General features: G+C 43.3%; 6 protein-coding genes and 1 non-coding gene across 10 annotated transcripts; 4 read left to right on the forward strand and 3 right to left on the reverse strand.

Moving 5' to 3' along the window:
• Positions 1–1328: 1328 nt before the first annotated feature.
• Positions 1329–3888, reverse strand: LOC104001031 (transcription factor bHLH144). Its single transcript, XM_009423207.3, has 4 exons — positions 3156–3888; positions 2886–2990; positions 2633–2803; positions 1329–2534 (listed from the first exon to the last, which is right to left on the reverse strand). The coding sequence occupies exon 4, from the start codon at positions 2289–2291 to the stop codon at positions 1626–1628; it is 666 nt and encodes a 221-aa protein (XP_009421482.2). The 5' UTR covers positions 2292–2534; positions 2633–2803; positions 2886–2990; positions 3156–3888; the 3' UTR covers positions 1329–1625.
• A 1078-nt stretch (positions 3889–4966) lies between these two features.
• On the reverse strand, positions 4967–5039 carry TRNAA-UGC (transfer RNA alanine (anticodon UGC)). Its single transcript has one exon. It is a non-coding gene; the product is annotated as a tRNA-Ala (tRNA).
• A 956-nt stretch (positions 5040–5995) lies between these two features.
• LOC135583573 (protein MEI2-like 2) lies at positions 5996–13317 on the forward strand. Of its 3 annotated transcripts, none has more exons than XM_018819648.2 (13): positions 5996–6295; positions 6936–7005; positions 7083–7223; positions 7313–7770; positions 9170–9328; positions 9425–9541; positions 9650–9801; positions 10031–10122; positions 10279–11245; positions 11335–11419; positions 11500–11568; positions 11739–11918; positions 12766–13317. In XM_018819648.2, exons 2-13 carry the CDS (start codon positions 6948–6950, stop codon positions 12904–12906), a joined length of 2619 nt encoding a protein of 872 aa, XP_018675193.2. In that variant the 5' UTR covers positions 5996–6295; positions 6936–6947; the 3' UTR covers positions 12907–13317. The 3 variants fall into 3 exon arrangements, with proteins under 3 accessions (XP_018675193.2, XP_064943074.1, XP_018675192.2); XM_065087002.1 differs by having other exon boundaries at positions 5997–6295; positions 6961–7005; positions 7301–7770; XM_018819647.2 differs by having other exon boundaries at positions 6004–6295; positions 7301–7770.
• An 804-nt stretch (positions 13318–14121) lies between these two features.
• LOC103969751 (uncharacterized) lies at positions 14122–14892 on the forward strand. The gene has a single exon (XM_009383402.2). The coding sequence runs from the start codon at positions 14122–14124 to the stop codon at positions 14890–14892; it is 771 nt and encodes a 256-aa protein (XP_009381677.2).
• Positions 14893–16304: 1412 nt separating this feature from the next.
• Positions 16305–17969, forward strand: LOC135595004 (uncharacterized). The gene is made up of 2 exons (XM_065085505.1): positions 16305–17152; positions 17559–17969. The coding sequence occupies exons 1-2, from the start codon at positions 16342–16344 to the stop codon at positions 17783–17785; spliced, it is 1038 nt and encodes a 345-aa protein (XP_064941577.1). The 5' UTR covers positions 16305–16341; the 3' UTR covers positions 17786–17969.
• A 784-nt stretch (positions 17970–18753) lies between these two features.
• On the forward strand, positions 18754–24587 carry LOC104001033 (uncharacterized). Its single transcript, XM_009423210.3, has 4 exons — positions 18754–19110; positions 20617–20684; positions 21726–21868; positions 23924–24587. The coding sequence occupies exons 1-4, from the start codon at positions 18954–18956 to the stop codon at positions 24456–24458; spliced, it is 903 nt and encodes a 300-aa protein (XP_009421485.2). The 5' UTR covers positions 18754–18953; the 3' UTR covers positions 24459–24587.
• An 844-nt stretch (positions 24588–25431) lies between these two features.
• Positions 25432–26375, reverse strand: LOC104001034 (major pollen allergen Ole e 10). 2 transcript variants are annotated; one of them, XM_065087004.1, is made up of 4 exons: positions 26208–26375; positions 26062–26124; positions 25728–25985; positions 25432–25646 (listed from the first exon to the last, which is right to left on the reverse strand). In XM_065087004.1, the coding sequence occupies exons 1-4, from the start codon at positions 26281–26283 to the stop codon at positions 25621–25623; spliced, it is 423 nt and encodes a 140-aa protein (XP_064943076.1). In that variant the 5' UTR covers positions 26284–26375; the 3' UTR covers positions 25432–25620. The 2 variants fall into 2 exon arrangements, with proteins under 2 accessions (XP_064943076.1, XP_009421486.2); XM_009423211.3 differs by having other exon boundaries at positions 25728–25962; positions 26099–26124; positions 26208–26368.
• Between the last annotated feature and the right edge of the window lie 403 nt (positions 26376–26778).

Raw genomic sequence — 26778 nt, forward strand, 5'->3', positions numbered from 1 at the left:
TAGGAACAGAGAGAAGGACATAAAATATGTAATTATGCTATCTCGAAAAAAATTTTATATCAAAATTAAAATCAAATAAATTGGATCTGATAATATTATGATGCGTACCTTTCTTGTTGTTCAGAAAAATAAACTTTATCTGATCTACAAACGCTTCATTTTTTTATCTAAAATATCAATCTGCAAGGATATGCAAAGAAAACTAGATTCTTCTTCTCTCTTTCTATCTTTTCATAGGACCACTTAGATTGATGGATTAGGGGATTAGGGGATTAGGGGAGAGAGAGATTGAGAGAAAAATATTAATCTCTTAATTGCTGAGATGCTGTTCAAACGCACTCACTTAACCCTTAGAGGTACTGTCTATCATATGCTCCCTTAGCCCCTAAAGATCCTATTTATTTATAGACGAGAACAAAGGATCCATGATAAGTTATTAGGAGAATTCCTCCCATCAATGTTATCTCATAAGGTATCCTACTTTAATATGAATTTTTTTTTATTGATCAATAAAATCTAATAATATCTATAATATATCTTACTGGACCACGTAATTTAACAGATCGGGTAAGCGAGCAGGCAAGAGAACACAGCAGCAATCACAGTGAACCATCACAAGAAGAAGTGACTTCATTTGTACGAGTATCGCAATTCCATGCCTTTGATCATCCCATAGCTGATTTTTTGATGTGTGTATCACATGTGACAGTCAACATCCTGCGGCTATTCCTCGTTCCTGTGTTTGACCATCGATTGCTCTACCCGATGATCTTTCCTTTCGTCGCTCGCCGATACACCGAGCACGAGAGATGCGAATAGTCGTCCTCATCTGTTGCACATGTTAGGCAACGCGAGCATTAATTTCCACCATCGACGACACTGCGCATCTCCCCTTTTCCTCCGAGTACTTGATGTTGCAACCATCACCGCTTACTCCACCATGTACATTGTAGTACACATATTAACTTTGCTCTCTGTTTTGGAGCAGCAGCACATATCGACTCCATGAGGTGTTCGAGCAGATTAGGTCGAGTGACATAATTCGGAGCACCTATTTCGTAAACATGTACACTTGATCGTGAAGGGATGACTGACTTGAATGCTTCAGTTCGTAGCTCAAGATTAGATCTTTTTTTGGCTGCACGCCCACCAAATGACTCGAAGAAGATAATGTTTAGATTTGCAAAGTGCCCACCGGTGAGACTTTTGCTCAAACACTTATCCGATTCCTGTTGTAGTCAACTGCAGTGAGCAGCGCACAGGAGTGGAGCTGATCTGTGAGCCATGACGGCATTAAATAGACATTCATCCGTCACTACCAGAAGAGATTCCAAAAGGCAAACAGTCTTTGGTTTGGTATGGTAATGGATCAGTTCATCGAAAAAGGAAGAGAAGAGGAGAGGTGGAGTACAAAAGCAAACCATGCACGATTTCAGTAGAGTGGGCGTTCGTTTGCCCCACATCACAGCAATTCCTAAGGAGCAAATAAGCATCCAACAATCACCGCTCGCCATGCTCAGAAAGATCGAGCAAAGCATGGCTTTGCTGTGCCATTGCCAATCATAGAAACATAAACTGGAACTCGATCGTCTTCTCCGTCGCCTCAAGAATGGGAGGGATCGCGTTCAGTTGTCGAGGTGCTTCATCCCCAGCTTCTTGACTTCCACTTTGAGAGATTTCAGGTACTTGACGGCCTCGTCGAGGACGGCAGGAGTGTCCATGCGATCGCCACCGGGGATGATGCCCTTGAGTGTCTTCACCATCTTCTTCATCTTCTCCCTTTTGCCGCTGCTACTGCCGGCGGTCCCGGAGACTTGCTTCCTGGAAGAAGCGGACTTCGAGTGCGAGGAGCAGGCGGTGTCCGGGGAATGGCCTGCCCAGCTGCCCGGCGTCCTCCCCGTGCTCACCACGTCGTCGTCTTCGCCTTCTTCCGAACTCAGCAACGCGTCGATGTCCTCCGTCTCTTCGTCGTGATCCCTGTGCGCACTTTGGCCGGCGTCGTGAGCGTGAGTTCCGTAGGCGTCGAAGCCGGGAGAGCCGAACTTGTGCGCCAGCGAAGGGTGGAACATGACCCGGCTCCTGTGACGTGTCTGGTCAAAGATGACAAAGTTCTTGGGGCATGTCTCCGACGGCTGGAACTCGATATTGTTGAGCGGGGCAGGGAAATCACGGTGCTCGTGCCCTGCAACAGGGGCGCCGCCGTAAGGGTAGTAAGCGCCTGCGCCGGAATCGAAGCCGTAGCCGTCCTCAAGTGGAACTTTTCCGGCTAAGTATCTCGGGTTCCTCTGCATGGTGCTGTCGCTTGTGGGAGAAATCTGGTGAAAGTGAGCAGAGGATGGCGAGAGCAAGCAACACGATCTCCCGAGCAGAGTTTCCTGTTCGATGCCAACTTCGAGGAAGGAAAGACAGCTTAGCTATGGAGTGTCTCTTCTATTGAATAGCTCTTCTTCTGTGACAGAGGAAGAAGGAAGAGAACAGACCGACTTGCTCTCAACCTACGTGACAGGCTTGAGCAACTGGCGGAAGTACTCAGCCTGCAACCAGAGGACAACCAGTAAGAGTAATTCAAACACAGAGAAGAGAATCAAACATGTTCTTCAAGTATTTTTTGACACAGTAACTATGGAATTACCTGACAAACCTGCAACAATTGAGAATAAGCAATGATCCTGACACTCATTATGATCTCTCCAGCCTTCTCCAATGTTCGGTATCTCTTCAGATTTGCCTCAATGTGCATTCTCAATTTCTTCACACAGGTTGCGACCAAACCACCCGACAGCCAACAAAGATTCCAACTCACCTGCCATTAATTCACCGAATAAACACGAAATCGAACGCACTTCAAGAGAGAGTTGCGGTGGAAAACAGAGAGGGCGATTTACACTATGACACGAAAGAAGACGACAAAGCGAACGCGCTTCAGGTAGAAGTCAGCAGCCATCGACGACCACGGCATGTTTACCGGTCTGATCTCGGTTCCCGCAGTCCTGCAAACGAAGGATTCAAAGCTGAAACGATCGAATTCAACAGCCGTCGAGCCGCGAAGCAGAAGATAAAGCAGAGGGAGCAGAAACAAACGAAGTCGTGCATCAAAGCTCAAACGATAAACACATGGCTGCTGGTGCAACAGAGAAGATAAAGAGGGGACCTACGGAGGTGGTGGCTCCTGCACGGGCTGATGCAACGCGAGAGGAGTCAGCTGAGATCACAAGTACAAGAAGCTGGAGCAGCGACAGGGGAGGGAGTTGGACGGCCTACGAGGCCTATGGGATACGGTGGGAGGCTGATACTGTGAAGCCACCTTGCCCCTCCCTCCCTCGCCTCCTATATATCTACGTCTTCGGGTGTCTCTTTCCTCCGAGGTAGCTAATGATGGGAGCTTCCAAAGCGGAGATCTCTTTCCTGCGCTTTCATTAAAATTGAGGCAGAGCAATTAATGTGGCGTGGAGGCAGGCAAACGGGGGTGGATGTGCGTCTGTGCGCGCGAACGCGCGCGAGCTTCGACTTGATTGCGCGTGACGCTCCTCCATCCAACACGACAGCCTGCCTGCCTGCCCCAACCATTTAAAGTCGACACCTTTTTGCCCCCACCCTTGGCTCTCGCTGCTGCTCCTCCTTACACGCCTGTCGTCGGATCATCGGAGACGGAACAGGCAGCCGTCGGATGGCAGGCGTCGTCCCCGGGGACCCGCTCGGGAACTCCGGAGGGGACACACGGAGAGGGAGGGAGATGGTGGCGATCACTATTTGTTGCCACGGTGTGCGGGTTCATGTGCTGGTGTCGGGGGCAGTGGAGGGGGGACGGTCATCATCATTTGGGTGCGGTGTTGTCATCATAATGTCTGCAGTGGATGGAGAGAGAGAGAGTGACTGAGTGTGTGTGTGTGTGGGGGGGTGGACGAGGAAGGAGACCGGGGGGGAGGGGGGGACAGCGAGGCCTACGGAGCACGCGTGGGCAGTCGCACCTGCGGTGAACCACCGAGCTCGAGGCCTACGAGATGGGCTTCTGCCGCTGTCGTCGCTGGCCGTAATCGATGTCGCGGTTCCCCAGCATGATCTCCTCGCCTCGCCTCGCCTCTTATGATGACAGGTGCTCCATTGCTTATGCTCTTCGGAGATCGTATTCCCCGACCACCAAATCGAACCCCCGCCAATTTACCACGCTGCAGTGCGGCTCTCTCTCTCTCTCTCTTCTCGCGGGCATGACCGTGTGGGGGCCGACGGGTGCAGGAGTCAGCGTGACCTCAGCTAAGGGCCCCGCAGGTGTAAGCGGCGCGTACGATTAGAGGGTCCGTGGGACGGATATGTGACACGCCCACTCAGATTCCTCGCTCATACTTGCTGGATTGCAAAATGGGCTGTAATGGGCCTCTGGAAACCCGGCCCGAAATAGAGGGCTACTTGCAAAATCATATTTGAATTGTGCATGAAATTACGATCGACTCGTCTCATATAAGACATACATCAACCTCAGGAAATAAACCATTCTTCGTCACAAAGGTCACAATAAGTTAACAGAAAAAGGACACTTCATGTCCCAACCAAAGCTCAAAGTAGAACACTGTCTCATTAGGGGGGGCTTTCTGTCGGTGAACACCGAGAGATGACGAAACGTCAAATCGTACTTAGCCGACCATCGTGCTGTCGTACAAAAATAGTTGCCATTAGCAACCTACTCAAGGCTTTCTGCAGCAGAACGCCTCATACAATCTAAACGGCAGCAGGGCAACGAGACGACATTCTGTATCAGTGTCTGCTAAAAGATCTGCAACACTTTTTGTGATGGCATTCAATATGGAGGAGTGGATTCAGGTGAACGCGGAATGCACTTGTTGTGGGTATCATGTGCCGCTGGGGAGAAGCGAAGACATATGGCATGTGATTATATATATTTTTATTTATAATTATTTTCCTACATTCCAAATAATTTGCTGCAAAAAAATATTAATTTTATTAGGTAATTTGGAGACGCGGGGAATCGAACCCCGTGCCTCTCGCATGCAAAGCGAGCGCTCTACCATATGAGCTACGTCCCCAATTATGGTTTTGGGAGATACAGATTAACCTGAAGGTGACATCAACTGGGATACGGTTGCAAATTCCGGGTGGTCTTATTTGGCTAGCCGACGACCCGTTAAGCCGAGGTTGCGTGGCAGGAATCGGCGGCTCCGAGTGGATACTTTTCCGGATAAACTGAAAATTAAATTAGAGACAAACCCGATGGACCCCACAGCGCCGCTGAGACAAAAACGCATCCCACTGTTCCACAGCGACTCTCTTCATCGCTCATTTTTCGTGGTTGACCCTCTCATGTACAGATCTCGTCATTTTTACTTCCACGTGAGCGCCAGGTTGGATCGTCGCCATTCGAATCCATCAATTATTGACACCGTGGTTGACTTGATCACACACACACGACAATGCCGTATAGGGAACGGCGATCCGAACCAACACGCAAGCGGATCAGGACCATCCGAAAGCCGACACGCGTCCCTTAAGCCCTCTCCCATACGGGCCATGGTTCGGCCCATTCGAACCCTCGTGCGCCCCAGCCACCTTGCTAACCATAAAATAATCCCCGAAGCGACTAGATTAGGCTAGGCGTTTGCGCGTCACACTGTTCCCAACCACCTCGGCCTTATTAATTGAGAGGATTACACTAATCAACTCTACCGTCAACAACCAATAGCTATTATTATTATTATTAGATTCCTATCGTACTGCATCAGCTACAAGTCATGTGTTATATCGAAGGGAAACGACATCCCAAATCATCGATCCTATGCATATAGTATTATCGTGATGTAAGGTGAAATGGCGGTATGAGAGAGAGAGAGAGAGAGAGAGAGAGAGAGACGAGGAACGAGAAGGGACAAGCCAAAGTAACAGGTTTGGTGGGGGGAGGGGAGAGGGGTGCGTGTCAACGGACGCCAAGTCCATTAAAATACGGTTGAATCACGGCGCACTAACCCAATAAGACTCTCTCTCTCTCTCTCTCTCTCTCTCTCTCTCCATCATTTGCTCCTGCGATCATCGCTTTCGCTTTCTGTTTTCCTTGTGCCGAAGGGAGGAGAGGAGACGCACCTCGGCCGCAATAATAGAGGCAGCGGAGCTGGGTCGTGGATTTTGTTCTCGATTTCGGCCGATTAGGGCGGATCTTTTTGGGTGCCATCGCAGTGGTTTTGCTGGGAATTTGGGTCGGAATCGGCGGAAGTGCGCTCCAGGCTTTCGTCTACGTGCCGAGGGAATTTTGGGTGTTACCGATGCGAATTCTGAGTTGTTCCGTCGCCTGGTAAGGGGTTCCGCTCTTTTTATTGGACTAGTTGGACCTTCTGTTGGCTAGGATGTGAGAGATGGGTGGATTTGGGGATTATTAGGGTTCTTATCCTTTACGATTTGGAGAAGATGTGCCGAAAGACAATAGGATTCTGTTTTAATTCGAATCCCCCTTTCAGCTCTTCTGGATTCTTAGCTGGATTCTTGCTTGTTGCTGATTGAATAAGATTGCACTATCATTTATGAGTCGATGCTTTTGATAGACTATTGGTGCACTAGTCTTCCTTGTTGTCATTTTTTATTGTCAATGCTGCTGACGGGGTTTTGGAATTCAATTGTGTGGTTCGTGGCTTCATGAAGTTAAAAGAAATAATTTCAGCGTGGATTTATGATATCAATCATGGTGTTACACATGTCAATTGATGTTCTGAAGAATTCTTATGTTGGAACGATCTTATAAACCTTCTATGAACAAACCATGAAATGTCCATACGTTGAATTGAAACCATGAAATATCTACATGGAGTTTGTTTATCATGGTCCTCTAATAGTGCCTTTTTCCCGTCGAGAAATATGTAGTATACAAAGTGTGTAGCATCTCTCTCTCTCTCTCTGCGTGTGTGAAACCTTTGCTTTTGAATTCTCTCTCTTACCAGCTGTCTTTCTTCATGGCAATTGTAGAGAAATTATCAATGGAGCAAACTTCGGAGAATTCAGCTTGTTTAGGTAAGTAGAAGTGAAATCATGCTTTTTCAACAGTAGCAGAACAAAACTGATCATACACTTTTGATCTTATTGCATAGTTTCCTCAAATTTTCTATCGGTGAAGACTCCAAAGAAGGCAGAAAATGCGTGGGACATTCCATCTGGATCCAATACGCTCTGTGGATCAAGTGATGTTAGCCTTTTCTCAAGCTCATTACCAGTACTTCGTCATGAAAAATGTATGCTGTTTCTTTTAATGGTTACTGACTTTTGGCTATATCATTCAAATCAACTCTATTAATGCTATGTTATTCAGCGAATTTTGCAGATTCACACATCGGTGCTCAATGGACTTTTGATGCATCTTCCAAACTGGAAAAGGGAAACAATGACGCGGAGAGTAAGGTTTGTGTGGATGATCTGGACCTCCATGGGACTGGGATCCTGTTACCTGATGATGAAGAAGCCCTTTTGTCTGGCATAATGGATGATTTCGACCTTAATGGGTTGCCTAGTCAAGTTGATGAACTTGAAGACTATGATCTTTTTGGCAGTGTTGGGGGCATGGAAATGGATTCTGATCCTATAGAAAGCATTACGGTTGGTATTGCAAAGGCAAACATCTCTGATGGCTTTTTAGGCAATGGAATTAGTCAGTATGGTCTTCCTAATGGTGTTGGGACTATTTCCGGGGAACACCCATATGGAGAGCATCCTTCGAGAACTCTATTTGTGCGTAACATCAACAGTAATGTTGAAGACTCTGAATTGAGGTCGCTCTTTGAGGTAAGTGTTTGTAATTCTGTTGCATAACTTTCTGTTTTCAATCTGCTTCAGCTTATATGTAGCTTAATTTGTAGTTGCACGTATTGCTAATTTTCATGTAGTGAATTCTGTGCAAAAACTGTGAAAATGGTTCCTTCTCCTGGTTTATGTCTTGTTAATTTAAGTTCCCAATTGTTCTAATGTTACTAATATAGAAGCAATTTTTAGAAAGATTAGGTTACCTATTCTCTGTTGTCATATGCAAAGCGTTGTAAAATTTTAGAATTGGTGTTGAAGGATTATCTTTTTCTATGAGTTAATAACAATGTGGAACTACTTTTGTTTGGTATATCTTTTAAAGCTAATAACAATGTTGAACTACTTGTATTGGTGTCGGAAGTATTGCTAACTTATTTTTGTTATATCTTTTGTTATGTGGAACCACTAAGTTTATAAAATAAGTTATTTTCTTTCTGTTATGAAGATAACGTTATATAGGAATGTTGGTTGTTGGTTTTCTCTATTCATCTCATGTTTGTTTATCAATAAAAAAAATGCTGCAACATGGTGAATCCTTTAAATATTGTCCCTTGTGGTACTAGTGCATGCTACATCTTGGTCTATTAAGCAAATATACCAAGTGCTAGTTTCAACATTTAGTGTGATGTGGCATACCTACGGATATAATTTGTTTCCAAATCATCATCTTCAGCAATACTATCATGTTCAAGCTTTTTGTCATTGCAGCTGGATTGTTTAAAGAGCACAACTTGGGAGATCAAGAAAGCCCTAGATGACAAATTTGTGACCTGCTGCTAACCTAATATTAACCCTAGAGAGGCAACCTAATGCACAAGGCTATCCGGAGCTTGGGCGGGGTTAGTGTACTATCCCTGCTAGCAAAGAGGCTATTCTGTGACTGCAATCCTAGTCACCCAGGATGCAGAGTAACTTTATTATGACATGAAATCTTGCTATCAACCTAAATGTAAAAGTCAAGTTCATAGCCATGGCAAATAAAGACAGAGATGACTTGTCATACAATGTAGGTAGGAGGAGTGATATAAAATAGCCTTTCGAGAAAACCAGTTAAACTGATGTGCGAGTTTTTTTAATTATTGATCTGAAATAACTTCTTATAGAAACCCGTTTTTCATTTAGCGATTGATATGCTGCAATGGTTAGACTATTATGTGCTAGCTTTTTACTGTTTAGCTGAAGATTACATAGAACGTGTTACCTATTGTCAAGTTTCATGCACAATGCTAATAATTTGTCTGATTTTGTCAACATGCTAGTTTATTGCCTTCTTATGAAATCTTCTTCTAAATTGTAATTTTCTTATTGCTCATTCCTATTCCAGAACTTTGTTTCTTGACTTTCTCTCTCTTGACATTTATTTGTTGCTTCATGTTTTTAGCAATTTGGGGACATCCGAAGTCTTTATACGGCATGCAAACACAGGGGATTTGTGATGATATCTTACTATGATATACGATCTGCTCGATCTGCCATGCGTGCATTACAGAACAAGCCCTTAAGACGGAGAAAGCTTGACATACATTTTTCAATTCCAAAGGTCTCAATATGGATATTTTTTCTTTTTTTTTATGGAGAATCTGTAACCTATTTTGCTCTCTATTACTTCGTCATTATCTGTTCTAGTAATTTTCAGGATAACCCAACAGACAAAGATATGAATCAAGGAACTCTCGTGATATTTAATTTGGATCCTTCCGTTTCTAATGAGGACCTTAGGAAAATATTTGGTGCCTATGGGGAAGTTAAAGAGGTGAGAAGTTTTATTTATATTTGTTAATCCCAGAGATCGTTTTTCACATAAGGTTACGAGTCACCTGAGGCTAATGCAAAGGTGTCGGTTTTTTATTGTTTGGAGCAGATAAGGGAGACTCCTCACAAGCGGCACCACAAATTTATTGAGTTTTATGATGTCAGAGCAGCAGAAGCTGCCCTGCGGTCATTGAACAAGAGTGACATAGCTGGGAAGCGAATAAAGCTAGAACCAAGCCGCCCTGGTGGAGCTCGCAGGAAGTATGTACATTGATTTTAGTGTTTGCATATATCTCATTCTTGGAGAGAAGTGCTATCCAAGATCTGTAGAATTTTTTTTTCCACTCTAATTTGCACTATTACATTAAATTTGCATATATTTCATTCTTGGATGGTTTATTGTTTTCTTATTGTCATGGGTAGCTTTTTCCATAAACTCTTTTTGGAATTATTTAGTACTGAAGTGCTAAAAGCTCAATATTTTAAACAGCTTAATGCAACAATTGACTCATGAGCTAGAACACGATGAGACCAGAGTTTATCGGCACCACGGGGGATCACCTATCGCCAATTCACCACCAGGTATACTTGGGTAACACGCACCTAAATTCATGTGTATCTTTGTGTTTATATTGTCTTATACAAGTGTTCATCTTTGCTTTTTCTTTTCAACTCTTAACACCATATTTTACATTTGCCATATTTTGTGATTTGAACTGGGTGCCTCTTGAATGGCAGGTCTATGGGCACAATTCAGTAGTCCAAATGATAACAGTCCACTACAAGTTCTTAGCAAGTCCCCTAGTGGGGGAGCAATGAGCCCCATTAAAAATAATCATTTGCCTGGACTAGCTTCTGTACTTCCTCCAATGATATCAACTTCCACTAAGATTGCTCCAATCGGAAAGGACCAAAATAGGGCCAGCCATGCTGATCAGGTAATTTCTGGTGGGAGTCCCATACATGGAAGTGGATATCAGCAATCTCATTCCTTCCCAGATCATGGTCATGGATTGGTGACCCCAACTCTAGGAAATTTAACTTCTTTTGGTCCTTCTACATCGAATGCATCTGGAGTTGGAACTCTAACTGGCCCACAGTTTCTCTGGGGTAGCTCGGCTTCTTACACAGATAATATGCAGTCTTCTGCTTGGCAGTCTAGGGCTACAGGAAATTCATTCATGTCAAATGGACAAGGGCAAGGGCAAAACTTTCTCTATTCAGGCCATCATGGCTCGTTCACTGGGTCATCACACAGTCAGCATCACCATCCTGTTGGATCAGCTCCATCTGTTGTTCCTTTCGAGAGGCAGTATGGATATTTTCCCGAGTCACCAGAGACATCCTTCATGAACCAAGTTGCATTTGGAAATACTGGGATTAACCGAAATGGTGGCAGTTTACTTATGAACACGACTCAGGCCACTATGAATCAAGGCATAATGTCAGGAAACATGCCAGATAATAGTTCACCCAATATGAGAATGATGCCTCCTCAGAGATTTGGGCCTGTGCTCTTTCGCAGTCCTCCTTATTCTGGCCTAAGTTCCATCGGCATTGATGGTCTAGTTGATCGGAACCGCAGTCGGCGAGTTGACAATCATGGTGGTCAAGTAGACAAGAGGCTGTATCAGCTTGACTTGGACAAAATAATTAAGGGGGAAGACACTCGAACAACGATAATGATAAAAAACATTCCAAATAAGTATATCTTTAGAAAAATTTTCAATTATCATGATTCTTTGCCAATTATATGGGATCATAAACCTAATCTGGTTTTTACTTGCTTTCCAGGTACACCTCGAAGATGCTTTTAGCTGCAATAGATGAAACTCACAAAGGCACGTACGACTTTTTGTACTTGCCAATAGATTTTAAGGTAATTTGCTCAAAATTCAAACAATGGTGGTTTCATAATAGTATCTTAAGCTAAATCAAAATTTGATTTTATCTGTGCAGAATAAATGCAATGTGGGTTATGCATTTATAAACGTGGTGTCTCCTGCACACATAATATCCTTTTATGAGGTTTGGTTTTGTTTTGTTTCCCTACTTGCTGATTCAGTTCTTGTTAGGTCTACTTTCTGAAATGTTAATGATTGGGAGACAGAAGTTTTGAAGTGTAAACTAGGCCAACCAAATAACAAAACCATGTAAACTTGGGAAGCTTTGCTAAACCCCTTTTATACACTTAACAGGCATTCCATGGGAAGAAATGGGAGAAGTTTAACAGTGAGAAGGTTGCCTCTCTGGCATATGCAAGAATCCAGGGTAGAGCTGCACTTGTTGCCCACTTCCAGAACTCTAGCTTGATGAATGAAGATAAGAGATGCCGCCCCATTCTTTTTTATTCTGAGGGAGCGGAGGCTGGTTATCAGGTAAAAGATCAATAAGTTTCTGGGAATCTTATGAAGTAGCTTAGTATACTGGATGTGTATAAGCTGCATTGAATTGATTGATAAGCAAATTTGTTAAAGCTACCAGAGAATGTCCGATGTCGTTAATTAATAAATTCACATGTTCAGCTTATGCGTGTTAGGGTTCACCAGGATCTAACTAATGATTAGATGTCCTGGACGGTGCATTGAATATGAAGGAGCTTATTTTTTTTTGTCTTTTTCTGATAGTCAATATTGTGTTGAATGCGTGATGTTAGTATGATTGATGTTACTAGACACATGCTATGGCCAAAATTTAGTCCTTTAATTTTGGTCACGTATAAGCTGTTTGTGCAAGAGCTGTTGAGGTATAACTGCATACGTATTCATGCAGGTAGTCATGCAAAAAAATTGTTTAACTCGCTTCCGTGACTCTGTTTTGTGACTTTCTCTATTGTTTCCTTATTCCATAAAAACTCAGTGGCTGAAATTACCAAATAAATAAAATAGTATTCGATGACTGAATATTATTAAATCTTTGTTTATATCCCTTGAGCCAAGGGTTGATTTTCTGGTGTCTATAAAGAAAAGATTCCTCTTACGGACATGACTGTTAGTGTTAATCGTGTTCATTTGGATCTAGATGTTGGTAAAACTTATTTTTCATCCTTTTCTGACATGTGCTTTTGCGGTTTCGTATGTCAAGTTTTCGCTGTCCTAGATCATGACGAAGTCAAAGATGAAATGTGGTTACTCCGTTTCTTGCAAATTTACTTTGTTGATCAACCTTTAGGATTTGTTTCCCATTTAATGGATACGATTGCTAATAGATGAGAAGGTTTTGCAGGAACTCTTTTCATCAAGTCATGTGGATGTGCATCAAGAAGATATGACTGAATCAGTGGGCGACTCACCTGAAGGTCCACGAGGAAGCAGTAATGGGCTGCCAGAGAACACCATCGTACCTGGAACTAGCTTGGAAGGGTAGCAGTTCCTCACAGCAACCACGTATTTGTGAATACTAACTCTCCATAGGTATTTCTAAGTGTAAAATACGGTGAGGGGTTGGGGGGGTGGCACGGGAACTGCAGGTGCAATTGTATTCAAGGGTGTGTCCACTTTTGCAGCCACGGATGCACCAAAGCATCATCAGCTCCATTAATCGAAACAGGGATATAAGTCCCTGTTCCTTCTTTTGTACAGATAGGAAGATCCTGACGTCAAGAAATAAAGGTTGAAGTGTATAGGTTTGATCACGGTCAGTCTGCTGGTAAGCACATTGCTAACTGGTTGTGCATGGTTTCATCTTTTTCCTTTTAGGCACATGGTTTTAATGGATGTCTTTTGAACTTTGTATTATTGTACATAATGGGACTTAATTTAGTGCACTTAATTTTCATTACTGTGGCAGTTAATTTGAGTTTGTTGAATGTGTTTAGTGCATGTGGACTGTTCATCTGACCATTTAGTTTCTTCTTTATACGTTTTGCATTCGGACAGTTGCTGTTTATTTATAGAAATCGTACGTATATATTCCTTCTAATCAAAATTTGCAGTTCTGTGCTACCCTAAATTTTTTGATGTGAGAGATTCTTGTATCTAAATGTTTTTGAAGTTGCGTGGGTAATGTTATCAATGGCGTGAAGTCCAGAAGTCGCTGAGTTTTAGTTCAGTCTGGCGTCATGAACAGGCTGATCAGATGACTGCACCGGCGTTGCCGAGAAGCTGTTCGACGAATTGATCCAACGGTGACCGTCATGTTAGGTACGACGTCACGTGGTGGTGCTTACTCTGGTTGGACGATTGGACGCTGTCGGGCCACTCGTCCTCTGACGCCTTGAGCGCCACATGGTTGGGCAATAATTACACTTGGCGTCACAGCTCTTCTGCCACCAATCATTTATTCTTCTTACGCTTTTCTATGGCCATTAGCCATCCCAAACAACTCGGACAGCCCCATGGATAAGGCCCTATTGACCACTATAAAGAAAGGTGAGAAATCAGCCGAAAGCGAGTGCTTTATCTCTTTTATCTTGGAGAAGCTCGGTGTAGAGTTGAAGGACTGCAGTGTCTTCCTGTTGATGATGCGAGGACACACGTTTCCTCTCTCTTTAATGATTCGAGCTAAGTTTCAGCCACAGCTCTCTCTCGGTTGTTATTTGAGCGAAGAGCAGCTCAATCACATTCTTCGGTGCTTTCCATGATGGATGAGCCTCTCCTTCCCACCTCCGCCCCCAAAACTGCCCCTCCTGCATCCACGGCCTCCTATCCCAGCTTCCTCCAGCGTTTCCGCATCTTCCTTGTCCTCGCCGCCTGCGCCCTGTGGGCAAATTACGAGGCCTCCAAGGGCTTCGACATCACCGTCCTCCACGGCGCCTCGCGCAGCCCCGCCGCCCGCCGCTTCGGCCTGCTATTCGTCTCCAACGGCCGAGCCGCCAGGCTCGTCCTCAGCTCCAGTGATCTCGTTCAGCGCGTCCTCTACCCGGATGATTCGTTCCCTCGGAAGCCAGTGCGCCGGATAACGCTTTTCTTGGCCGACGAAAACCTCAACGAGACCGTCGTGGTCAGCCACGGCCGCCACCCAGGCGAGTTCGTAGTCCAGATGAGCCCGGCCGTCATGAAGGCGACGGACGTGCAGATGTCGGTGGCTTCCGCGCTGCAACGGGGCGTGGCTCGCGTCTGGCTCTGGGACGGGCGAGGCCAGGCGCCGAGACCGCTTCTTGACGCCATGGTAGAGTACCTCACCACGCAGAACAACGCCAGTGCTACACTGCGCACCAATTCCTGCTGCGCGGCGGGGGAGCAGCTGCGCGTAGCGCGCGTGAATCGAGCCATGCAGGAGGAGTGGGACGATCGAATGCTGGAGGATGTATGCGGCTCGCCTTCCGAAAAGGTCTGCGCGGCCTGCCTACCTCTTATCGACCTCAGTAGGTTCGCAAGGAACGTAGATCCTGATCAAGATCCACAGATATGAGCGTATGAGTTAGTGTTAGCAGTGACAATGGCCGAATAATTGAGGGGAAGCAGTAGTCAATGCATGACGCAGAAGCAAGTGGAGCCGACCGCTGAGCTACGATCTATGCAAGATTAGGACTGCATCTTGTACTACTTTTCTGTGATCCTACAATGGATTCAGTCAGTACCATGTCATGCTTTGAATCAACGAATGCAAGTAATAGATTACGCAATTAATAGTCTAATCAGTGAATGCTGGAGGATGCACACTTAGTCTCATGTGGTTAGCGTCCATTGCACTGCTCAAAATGACCCAATCGTACACAGTAAAACTTGCATGGTGGAAAAGCTTCAGCTGCTCGATGAATGACGAGGATGGTTCTCATTCTCTTTCAAGCAAACTGCTACTAGATGTTGTGGCTCAATGAGCTCCATTGCCTCATAGATAGTTCTTGTGCATGAGCGACAGGTCTCATCAATCATGTAATTAACATGGATGGGTCCCAAACTTGTCTGATGTTTTGGGTCTCTTGCTGTTGACCGTAGCGTAGCGACACCAGATTCCGGCGAGTAGAGCCACACGCAAAAAGCTTTCCCCTTTCTAATTTGCATGAGGAATTGAATACGTAATATCGACATAACAGGAATAGAAGATCGAGTTGTACAGGGAATTCAATATGAAGAGGACTTTTCCTAAGTACCAAAGGAAGACGAACAATAGGAATAGATATCATAATGGTTAAGCACTGACTGACAACAAGAAACGAGTTCTCCTTTGTGATTCCTGTGGGACAAAACTGGTCAGAGCCAATCGACTAGTGGTCTTCCTCAAATTGAGATCAGTCACACACTGTGTTGGATATGCATGGATTTCATCTCTGAACGACGAAATAATTGGATCTCGAGATGGGATTGGTGTTCGTCGTCCGACCGATGAAGCTTTTCTTAAACACGGATGCGATGTCTGTGATTAGATGTGAAGTAATTGGAAGTGTCTGCACTTTGTTCTCTTCTTCATGTCCAGGAGGAAACGTAAGTGGCCATCAACCCACCATGTCTGGTCTCTTTCTCTTTGCTCTCTCTCTCTCTCTCTCCCTCTTAAATCTCATGGCATCACGAGCGGCACACAAAGGCTCCTTACACAAGACAATATCTCATAAATCAACGGGCCCCACTTCCCTAGACGTATTGGCCGACGACAGCTCCCATACTTCAAGACGCTCGTCTCTAAGTACCTCGACTGTACGTAGTCGACAACGCACGTCGAGCCATTCGCTGGTCAAGCTTTTCGAGGTGATAAGATCATGGCGGTAAATCTATAGGACGTGAGAGTGATTGGTTCAGATTTTTGTTCCTGTTTCTGTTCTCTTGTTCATGCATTCTTACTAAGATTACTACGGTTGTAGCGAAGCTTATATATGTTGATGTAACTCATTATTTTGCCGCACTCTCTTTATCTACGTCTGCAATGGAGCAGCCTCTCCTTGCTTCTCCTCCTAACACCGTCCCCAACTCTCGACCCCCTCCGGCCAAGTCCTCCAACCCTAACATTCTCGTCGGCCTCACCATATTCCTTGTCGTCGCGGCCTTCTCTCTGTTGGCGAACTACGAGGCCGCCAAGGGCTTTCAGATCGTCGTCGTCAATGCCGCCTTGCACACCCACGCAGGCCGGCGCTTCGACCTCCTGTTCGTCTCCAACGACCGCGCCACCAGACTCGTCGTCGCCTCCAGCAATCTCGTGCAGCGCATCCTTTACCCGGACGATTCGTTTCCCAGGAAGCCGGTGGACCGCGTGACACTTTACATGGCCGGCGAAGACCTCGACAGCACGGTTGCAGTCCGCGGAGGAGGCAGCGCGGGCGAGTTCGTCGTCCGGATGAGCCCGGCCGTGATGGAGGCAGCCGACGTCAAAGCGGCCGTGGCTGAGGCGGTGCAACGGGGCATGGCGCGGGTCTGGCTATGGGATGGGCGAGGCGAGGCCCCGAGATCGCTTCTTGACGCCATGGCAGAGTACGTTGCCATGTCCTCCGGCATGGCATCTCCTTCCATCAGGCCCCGCAACACCAGCGTATCACCGCTCAATGCTTCGTGCTGGGAGGACGACGACCACGTACGCCTGGCGAGCTTCTTGAATTACTGCGACGCGAAGCACCATGGATTTGTAGCGCGCTTGAACAGAGCCATGCAGGAGGAGTGGACCGAAGACACGTTCAACGTTACATTGGGCTCATCAGTTCCACAAATCTGCTCCGCCTATCTCTCGGCAGAACAAATATCTAGTAAGTAAACCTAATGCTTCTTCTGATGTAAGAGCTAATAAGCTTACTAGTGTGCCACCTTTTACGTAGCATGTACATCATCTCAACGAATAACGAAGCCATTCTATCAACAGATACACACACACACACAGAAATGGCTTCCCACAGCACGTACTTTAAATTTGCATTAGTAAGTTCACAATGACTCAGTAAGTTATGAACGCAACAGCAGTCCTTTCCGATTGAATGCCTCACTGATAGGACTTCCAGTTTTGTGATAGAATTCATTGCTGAATGAACAATCGGTGTGTAACTCCGTCATGTGATTATTGTACTGTATGTGTCAGTATAGCATCTTCTCGCGCAGTTAATGGGTTTTGTTGAGGCGTCGTCGTCTGCCCACAAAGGTTTTGTATCCATCTCGTAGGTGTCTCGGGAGCCATCCATGGCACATCAAGAACCATGGTGGGCCTCAGAGCTTTGGGTGCTTCCATTTGGATACGTGGCATCTCAGTTGTCTCTCTCGTCCTCGCCGGGGTGAACATCGAGAAGGCAAGGGTACGAACTGTGTGGTCTGAGCTTGAAAGCTTGAAAGTTTGTGAGCATATTTTCCTTGGGATTCTGATAGCGAGTTTTCTCACCGGAGAAGAATGAGTTGTAGATCTAATGCGGTCTTCTTGATTCGAAGTGGGAAAGGGGCATCTGCAATTATCAGCATCAGACAAAAGCATTTGGCATGACTAACTCCAACTTGTCAGTGATGTTTTTGCTGCTTTCGGTTCTTCCAAACTTTCTAGGATTTAATTATTAAGAGGACAGCGAGGATCGAGATATTTCAGTACTTGGAGCATATGATTTGGGATCACCAAAGGGCGACAATAGCTACTTACTATTGGGGTTGGCGACGAATACAAATACTTTTAGCAGTCCAAAGTTTCCAATAAATCTTTATTGCGTACTCTAAAGAATGAAAGTAAGACATTTCTAAAAAATGTTAGGGTGGGAGAAAAAAATTCAAATATTATGTAAATTTATTTTATATACTTATATAAGGATATTTTACCTAAAAACTACCATCCTAATTAGTTTTCACATAATGTGTTTTTTTTTTTAATTTAACAAAAATATTTCTCTGCCTTCCACTCTCACCATCCTCGTCGTGGCCTCCTCTTTTTCCACTCTTTTTTTTTTTTATGTCATCCATCTTTTTATGTTGTTTCTGTTTAGCATTGTCCATTTTTACCATTGTATCGTAGCAACAAATATATTTTATCATCGCACTTCATCCATCGTTATTAGTATTCTCTTTGCTTACTTATACTCTTCTCGCATTGCATAGCCGAAGGAGGGGGAGAGTATTGTTGTTCATCGATGACATTATATAGAGATGACACGAAAGGACGAGCAATATTTACCACTTAGGCGATCAAAGATTTATAATGAAAAAAAATATTTTTATTAAAATAATATAAAAAAACATAATTAGAGGCATCATTTGATGAAAATTCAGTCTAAATAAAATAATATATATATATATATATTTATGTAAAATGACGTAAAGAAAAGAAACACCATGTGGTTCGCACGGACGTACATAATTCACCTAGGTATGCCTTTTTGGGCAGGTATCATATTGCGCCCAACCCTAGAAATCGGAGGCGGAGGAATCGAGCCGATCTGTTAATTCGCACCCCGGAAATCCACATGAACCCACAAAATTAACCCCCCAAGCCCAAACCCTAATCCGCCCCCTGCTGCTTCGTCCTCCTCGCACAGCAGATTCAGATTTGGGTTGGGTTAGGATCTATTGATTGGGTTGTAAATGACCTCCGCGCCCCAACGGTTGGAGGCCTCTGGCTCTCGGTCTCCTCGGCCACAACAGCAACAGCAAGCACGACCGCCACCGAGCGGCACGCTGACCTTCGACGAGATCTCCAAGCTCTTCTCGCTTCCCATCGCCGAGGCCGCCCCCGTCCTCGGTAACCACACCCGAACCCTCCTGAAGATCCCCCGATTCCCGCTTCTTATTGTGATTTGTTGTCTATTTATTGCTCTTGGCGGTTGGATTTGGGATCTGGCGGGTGGCTTTGTTTGTTTGGATTTCTGTGTGTGCTCTTGAGGAACTCGGTTGTGGTGCACTTTACCTTCATTAGAATGCATGGATTTGGGCTTTGGTTTTTCCTCTTCGATCTTCTCATCTCTGGACTTCATTAGAATGAGGGTGGTTCTCATTCTCTTTCAAGCATACTGGTACTATTGTGGCTCAACATAAAACTATGAAATTAGCACAAAGAAAAATTAAATTTCACCTTGGGAACACTAATGGAAACCAAAAAGCGCAAAATGTACAACTTGCAGTAGACAAGGTTTTGGCAGATTTGTTGTTCAAGCTTGGGCTGATACTGATACCTGAAGTCTGGAGATGAGAATTCGATAACATGCTACTGACTTGTTGTTCCAAATGGTATAGAGGCCACTTGTCGTTCGTTAGATTTTTCTCTTGGTTGAATAAAATTGTGTTTACATGTCATGTCTGAGCATTTATTTTGGTTGGTTACTGCATTCCATTTATCTGCAGTTACGTATGTGATTAAGCATCAGGTTTAATTTAATAAATATGAAAAGCTTGAATATAGAAGTTAAAAGGAATCATATGGATTGGACAACATAGAGTGATAGAGAGTGCGTGGGCATGGAATTACGAATCAGGAGTGTATATTTTCATGAGGATTGAACATTTACCATATTCTACAATTTCTAGAATTCAGTGTACTATTTGATGGGGAAAAGCTGTGTAGCATGAAAGCGGCAAGATGGTATGATGAAGGAACGTCATTCAGGACTTGATTAATCAGTTCTGATATTTATGTGAAGGATAGAAAGCTTATTAGCAAGCAGCTTGCTGTTTCCTTATAATTTAAACTGGGAAGCAAGAAATCAGATGTAGCAACATTCATTTAGGCAAGCAGTTGTGATGTACATTACAGATCAATCTTTGACAGTAATAGCAAAGTTGCAATCACTAAACTGGAAGAAATTAGATGAAGGAAATCTACTGCAGGGTAGGTAGGACTATAAACACATCAATAACAGAAATATTAAACAATAAAAGCAGCAGCAGCAGCAGCAGCGATGAAGAATATACAAAGCAATAAGATAATTCATGGAGCGACAAGAGAGAAATTGGATCACCACTTTTCTTAAAAGATAAGTCACATACATAGAGCCATGGTCCACTCCATTATTTTGGAAATTAATAGCTATAGCCTAATACATAGAGCCATTAACTACTCCATCCAAAAGTATGTCACATAGAGCCATCAGCTACATTCTTTAGATCTCATAACTGGTCCAATATAAATCCTTCTAAGTTCAATATTTTAAGGCTTTCTATTTTACTTTCTGTTACATTTTTTATATTTAAAATCAGGCTTCAAACGTAATTATACAATTTCCATCTGACAGTTGCGAATGCTGCTTTATAGGAGTCTGTACAAGTGTCTTGAAGAAGATATGTCGCGACTATGGCATTGTAAGGTGGCCATATCGAAAGGTAGGTTGCTGATTTAAGTTTTCTCATTAGTTTCGTGGTGGTTATCTGAAGAAATGTTGCATTATCAATGGAATACATAAACTCTTCTCATCCATCTTTTTGGCATATACAGAAACTGATCAACGAAAAAAAAAAAAAGTTGATTTTGAAATTGTGTAATAGCAATGTAACTGTTGCATATAAAGCTTTCTACAAACACAAATTTTTTTTTCTTAAGTTCATTTCGTGAGATGTTCTTTATTTGTTCCATCCAGTTGAACGTAACCTTTTAGAGATTTATAATCTTTTAGTAGCAGTTTGGTGTCTGTTATAATTTTCATAGAGTTCAATGGCAAATATGGTCATAAGCCTTTCTTTTCTTTTCCATTTATTTCCCTCTACATCTTTCTTTCTTTTTCTCCTTGACCTCTATATCTGCTAAGGCTATCCATGTTCTGTGGTGACTGTGCTTTCTTTTTTTCCCTTTTGTGCAGTAGATGAATATTTTCTGTTAGATTGTTGAATTAAAGAGGCTTGCACAATTTCTCAGATGTTCATTCCAAACAAAGTTGTTATATTTTGCAATGGTTTTTACAATTTTATTACAATGAGCTGGAATGATGCATGCCAATTTTATTACAATTTTATTTCATGACTTTATATCATGTAGAAAAATCACATTACAAAATCTAAAATTCTTTCATGTCCTTCAGATGTTACATTCTCTTTAATTCACAACAGATAAGTGCTCGATCCATCTCCAGTTACAATGGAAATGATGGTTGCTTTTTATCAACTTATCAAGTCAAACTGACAGTACCTATGTGATTGTATTGTTTTGGAAACTGTTCCACCTTGCGTTTTACAATTTAACATCTGTGCTGAATGATCTTTTGCTAACATAATTATCTATCATTTTGGTTATCATATTTGGTATTTATTTATAAAGCATTCTAGAAGAAATAATTAGGAATTTGGTCTTGTTTTTAGCAACTTTGTTGTTCTGTTCTTCGTAGAAATGTATCTTCAATTGTGAAAATTAAAATGGTCATGTTGTTTTAGTATCTTGCTGGGAAGACTGTAGAAGATATTAGAAGAGATATTGCTAAGGAGAGAAGTAAGGAGCTAGCTGATTTATCGAAGACTAACCAAAAGAATGATGTGTCCAATGTGATGTCATCGCCAGTTGGTTCCTTATCAGCTTTGTGAGTATACTTACTTTTCTTGTTCAGTGAAAAGTATAATGCATCTCCATCCATATCTTTGTCTTCTAATTTATCATGCTTTATGAGGTATGGCTTTTTTTTAGTGTAAACTTCATCAAATATTATCTTAAACACAATCTTGTCCATGTAAATGTCTTGCCATGAGTATTTATTTCAACTTCACAGGCAGTTGTTCTGCAGGATTCTTACTCGATGCATGCTTAGGAAGGCATGAGTTCTCAACTAATCTGTAGCTAGTATTTGCTACTTGATAGAATTACTTGGAGAAAACATTTAACCCGTGTGTATGAATGTTATGTTTGTAGGCTATTCTTCAAATTGTTGCAAAGAATGTGCCCTCTTGGATGAGTTTGCAAGGAAAATATGCCAAATGATCATCCTATAACTATGTGAACAGTTTTATCCATTTTGACTTCGGGGTGATAGTGAATCAAGTCCTTATAAAAATGCTAATCGCCAAATGGATAGGACAAAGTTTTGGCTCTGTTAGTGACTCACCTATTGCTGGAACTTATCTTATTTGATCAATAATCACATTTCTCATCTAATGATCTTATTTTGTCAGTTTTAGTCTTAGCAATTTTAAGTTATCGCAAGGAGCACGTAGGACATTTGACTGGTTAAAATTAAAATTGATGTCATCTCTTTCATTATATAGCTTATTGCATGGCCTGAACTTTATATGAAACTCTTGTGACCAAGTTTCTGCTAATTATTGTCTCTAGATGCATTGGGGAAACCGATTGACCTCTGATCCTTTCAAACAAATATGGCAAATTTGTCTTCAGTTAATAATCATGGAAGTATTTACTAGCAACTACAGAAAAAAATAATGTCATCTTGTATCTTTGTAGATTACAATGTTTACTACTTGGGGTGTTTGGAGTGCCTATTTAGATTTTCCATGCCTTTAATGTTTGCTATTTATTTAGCTTGTATCTAGTTAGAAATGTTTGTATGCAACAGGACGTGGCCTTAATTTTTCATGCCCTTAATTTTTTTTTTTCCTGTACGAGCATCATCAAAACCTAACTAAATTGTAACCAGTAACCTGCAACACTAGCTTTAGCGTATAACACCCAGGTCATGGTTTTCAGGTCACCATGACTAATTAGAAAATCATATTTTAGTATGTGCCTAAGGAATTTTGTTATAAATACAGTACTTATTCCTTGCGGAATGATACAGAAATAATGTGAATCATCCTATTCTGTGAAAAGAGGGGCTTGATGACCTAAGCTGAACTGCTTTGATGTGGAGAATTATTACTGGAAGAAGAATATTCTTTTTCTATTATTTTTTGAACTGAATAGATCTATCTTTGTGCAATAGGATAAAACTCTCAATTTTCTTGTCTTTTATTTGTTCCTTTTTTTTTTTGTAAACAGATATTTCTGCTGCTATGCTAGATGCACCACGATTTGATGATCACTAATGAAACATGAATTCATATACAAGATAATGTTTGTAGGGTTGAACATGTCTCATGTTTTTGCAATATTGGAGGCATTATGAAGCATGAATTCATATACTAAGATAATATTTCTAGAGTCGAACATGTCTCATGTTTTTGCCACATTTGGAGGCGGCATGTTGGAGGTACACACAACTTGGCGAGGAGCCCCTACTTGTGCTCCAGACCTTAAAAAACCAAGAATGTCAGCTTTGTTTCAATAAAAAAGTGAACCAACGTTATTTCTGGAGGGATTTCTGAGGTCTGCAAAGCATGCAGTGAAGGCAAACATATTAACATATCAGCTTTCTCCTATATGGAAAATTTGTTGAATCTGTGTTCATCATTAACTTATATTAATGACACTACAAGAAGCAGAAAAATCGGTCGTCATCTGTGCAGTTCAAACATGGTCTTCTTTAGTTATTTGATAGATAATTTGCACTTTATTTGTGAATACATACATCAGTGGTTTGTCGATGCTGGACGTCATAGTGTAGGTTCTTATGCAAGTAACAATTTAATTCTTTGCTTGCTCCTATAAGCCTTGCCTAATGCAATATTTTTGAATTTTGAAACAGAACACCGAACCCTGGTCAAGAATCTTCCAAAATGCAGAGAGTTTCCATGCCAGGGCATGTTTCGCAACTGCAAGGAAGTAGGTTTACTCAAAACGGATGGCCAAATATGCTCCATCAAAACCAATCAAAAAACATCCCTACTTTCATGGACGAATTCAAATATGGTTTTCCAGAAAATGGTCTATCATCAACTTCATTCAAATGGTGGGGAATCAGCAGGCTAGAAGAAACCGAAAGGACCATGCCAGGAGAAGGAGAAACTACGACCGAGAAGGATGACAATCAAGAGGTACAGGACTCATCAAATGAAGGCGAAGAACCTGATTCTGGTGCGGAGGACAATGTTATCGTAACCAAGCCATCTGCTTTACTGTGCTCTCTGAGAAGAAAATCTGTTGAATATGGGCGCGAGTCACTCAAGAGAGGGATTTCGGTGGCCGGAATACCCAACAAACTCACGAAGAGGCAGAAGCTAACATTATCCCAAGTATTTGGGTCATCTTTACCAGAGGAATGGAAGGAAAACTTCTCGTGATCCTTCACTGAGTAATTTAATTTCCATGACCAAATGACAGGAGTCTGTTCTTGACTAGGCATCGGAAAGACGATACTTTATATCAAACTCGATCGTTTTCTAATCCTAACTGCAGTTTCCTTGTCACAACCTCGAGTGTTTTTTGCCTGTCATCTTCTTGTACATCCTAGTTTGTCTTCCTTCTCGGTGAGAAGGTTATCACTTCATCTATCTTCAGCTTCATGGAATGGCGATGAGAAAATCTGAAATAAGATAATATTATTGCATTTCGAATTAAAATCCTTTGCTCAAGTCTGCTGCTTGTAGCTGAGCATTAGAATTATAACTTAATTGGTGTGCTTATGATACATATTCATGATCGAGAAATATTTTACCGAAGGGTATCAGATAAAAGTTAATGCCCAAACTACATATTCTAGTGTTTTGTACATCTCGGTCCTCTCAGATCACATGCGAACTGTCGCATTCCAACACAGCCCGAACGAGCTCGTTCCACAGTGAGACTCGCACGCTTCTTGATGGCGATCCAGCTCAGGATTGCTTGGCCTGAAGCGAAGCTGTCGGTGCCCGTGTTCTGTACGTGCCACCTATTCCGTCCTTCGAATTCATGTAGGCAACAGTGCGAAGCTTGTCTTCAGGTGGATCATACTAGATTTATAGTACTGAATCATGAGATAAATTCCTATGTTTCGCTCCTCAGGATTTCAAGTGCAGGAGCGCTCGAAGGTGATCTTTTTTTTGTTTGTTTACTTGGGTGATAAAGACTCGTGCTTAGCTTACTGGGCACGAATGAATGAATGAATGAATGAATGAATGGATTATTTAGTCGAATAAGCAGCTTTGCATCACGCTTTTGTCGAGTCACTTAGTAAAACCTTGTGCAGTGTATGTCCCTATCTTTCTTCCACGTGAAAGCTGCAACCCTTGCAGACGAAATCCTTGAATCCCACATGACATCCATACCTCCGGTAGAAAACTTCTAAACGCATGCAGAGTTTGATTGTGGAAGAAATGCTGCAAGATGTGCTACATTTATCCTGGAATCAATTAAAGGTTTCTCTAATAGCAAGACAACAACAAATTCTCACTACAACCGACCAGAATCAGATCCATCATAACAATGCAGAAAGCCACTCTTCGGTGTTGTCTTCTTGGTTGGGGTTCAGGCATACCCGCAGCTCCCATAACCTGCAAAAGGTAAGAGAGAACAAATGTGTGTGAGATCTACACGGGTGTCGTTCGAATGGGGCACATGATCGGAGATCTCACTTGGGTCGGTGGCGACCACGAGGCCGGAGTTCTTGAAGAAGCAGTTCCACGGGTTCCTTCCTCTGGACTGGTAGTAGAGGTTCATGGCGATGGAAGCGTGGGACATGAGGTTGTCCGGGTAAAAGCACGTGCGGCCCCTCTGCAGCACGCTACAGTCCACCTGAGAGCAGGCGTAGTTGATGTTTCCCAGAAGAGTTGCTTCGTCCGACGAAGGTTTCGCTACGCACCAAGTTTTCTGCAACAAAGCAACGACAACGTCTGCATCGACTTCCATGACATGGGGTGGAATGGACAAGACGAGCACAGTTCGGGAAGCAAAATGCCGAACAACTACAGTTAGTGAGGCGCATAATTAGGTCCGTCGGTGTTACCTGCCCCTGCACCGACTGCATTCCCCCTGTCATCACAAGGTTTAGAGCAGAGATCAGAAGAAGATGGCGACAAACAGCGGCTAAGGGATCAAGCAAGTCACGAGCTAACCTGTGGCGAAGCAGATCAGGAGCAGCACAAAAGAGAGGAAGACGAAGGAGGGAGTTCTCGCAGTTCCTCTTGCCATTTCTCTACCCCTTCTGTTTGCTGGCCGTAGGAGGAGGGAGGAGATCGAACCTGGTCGTCTTCTTCAGCGTGGAAGCGAGAGCCAGAGCGAGCTGTCGATGATGGGGGATAAGAAAGCAAGCTCCCTGACCGGGCCCGGAGTGGGACCCGGTCAGAAACATGTTATTCGAGACCTACGAGCGGCGCATACTCCACGTGGCCTACGTGTCGGTGGTCGCGGTGGCTTGGATTCTCGGGCGAGCCCGACAAGATTACGAAAAGTGGGCCCCAGAGAAACGCCTCGTGATACGATTTGTGTCCCGATTCCGTCGCAACTCCGATGGCACGTCAGCTTAACGGACCTTTTCGCCTCTCTTCCCTCCGGCGAGCCACAGTGCAACCAAAAAGGAGGGACCGACTCTTCTTTTTGCCCTTTGGGTCTCCTCACCGCTGTGAAGAGAACGACGCTTCTTGTTCTGCGTACATCACTGCTTTTCCAGCATTCATCTCTTCACAT

The sequence above is a fragment of the Musa acuminata genome, chromosome BXJ1-10 (assembly GCF_036884655.1).
Source record: "Musa acuminata AAA Group cultivar baxijiao chromosome BXJ1-10, Cavendish_Baxijiao_AAA, whole genome shotgun sequence".
In the NCBI taxonomy this organism is placed as follows: Eukaryota; Viridiplantae; Streptophyta; class Magnoliopsida; order Zingiberales; family Musaceae; genus Musa; species Musa acuminata.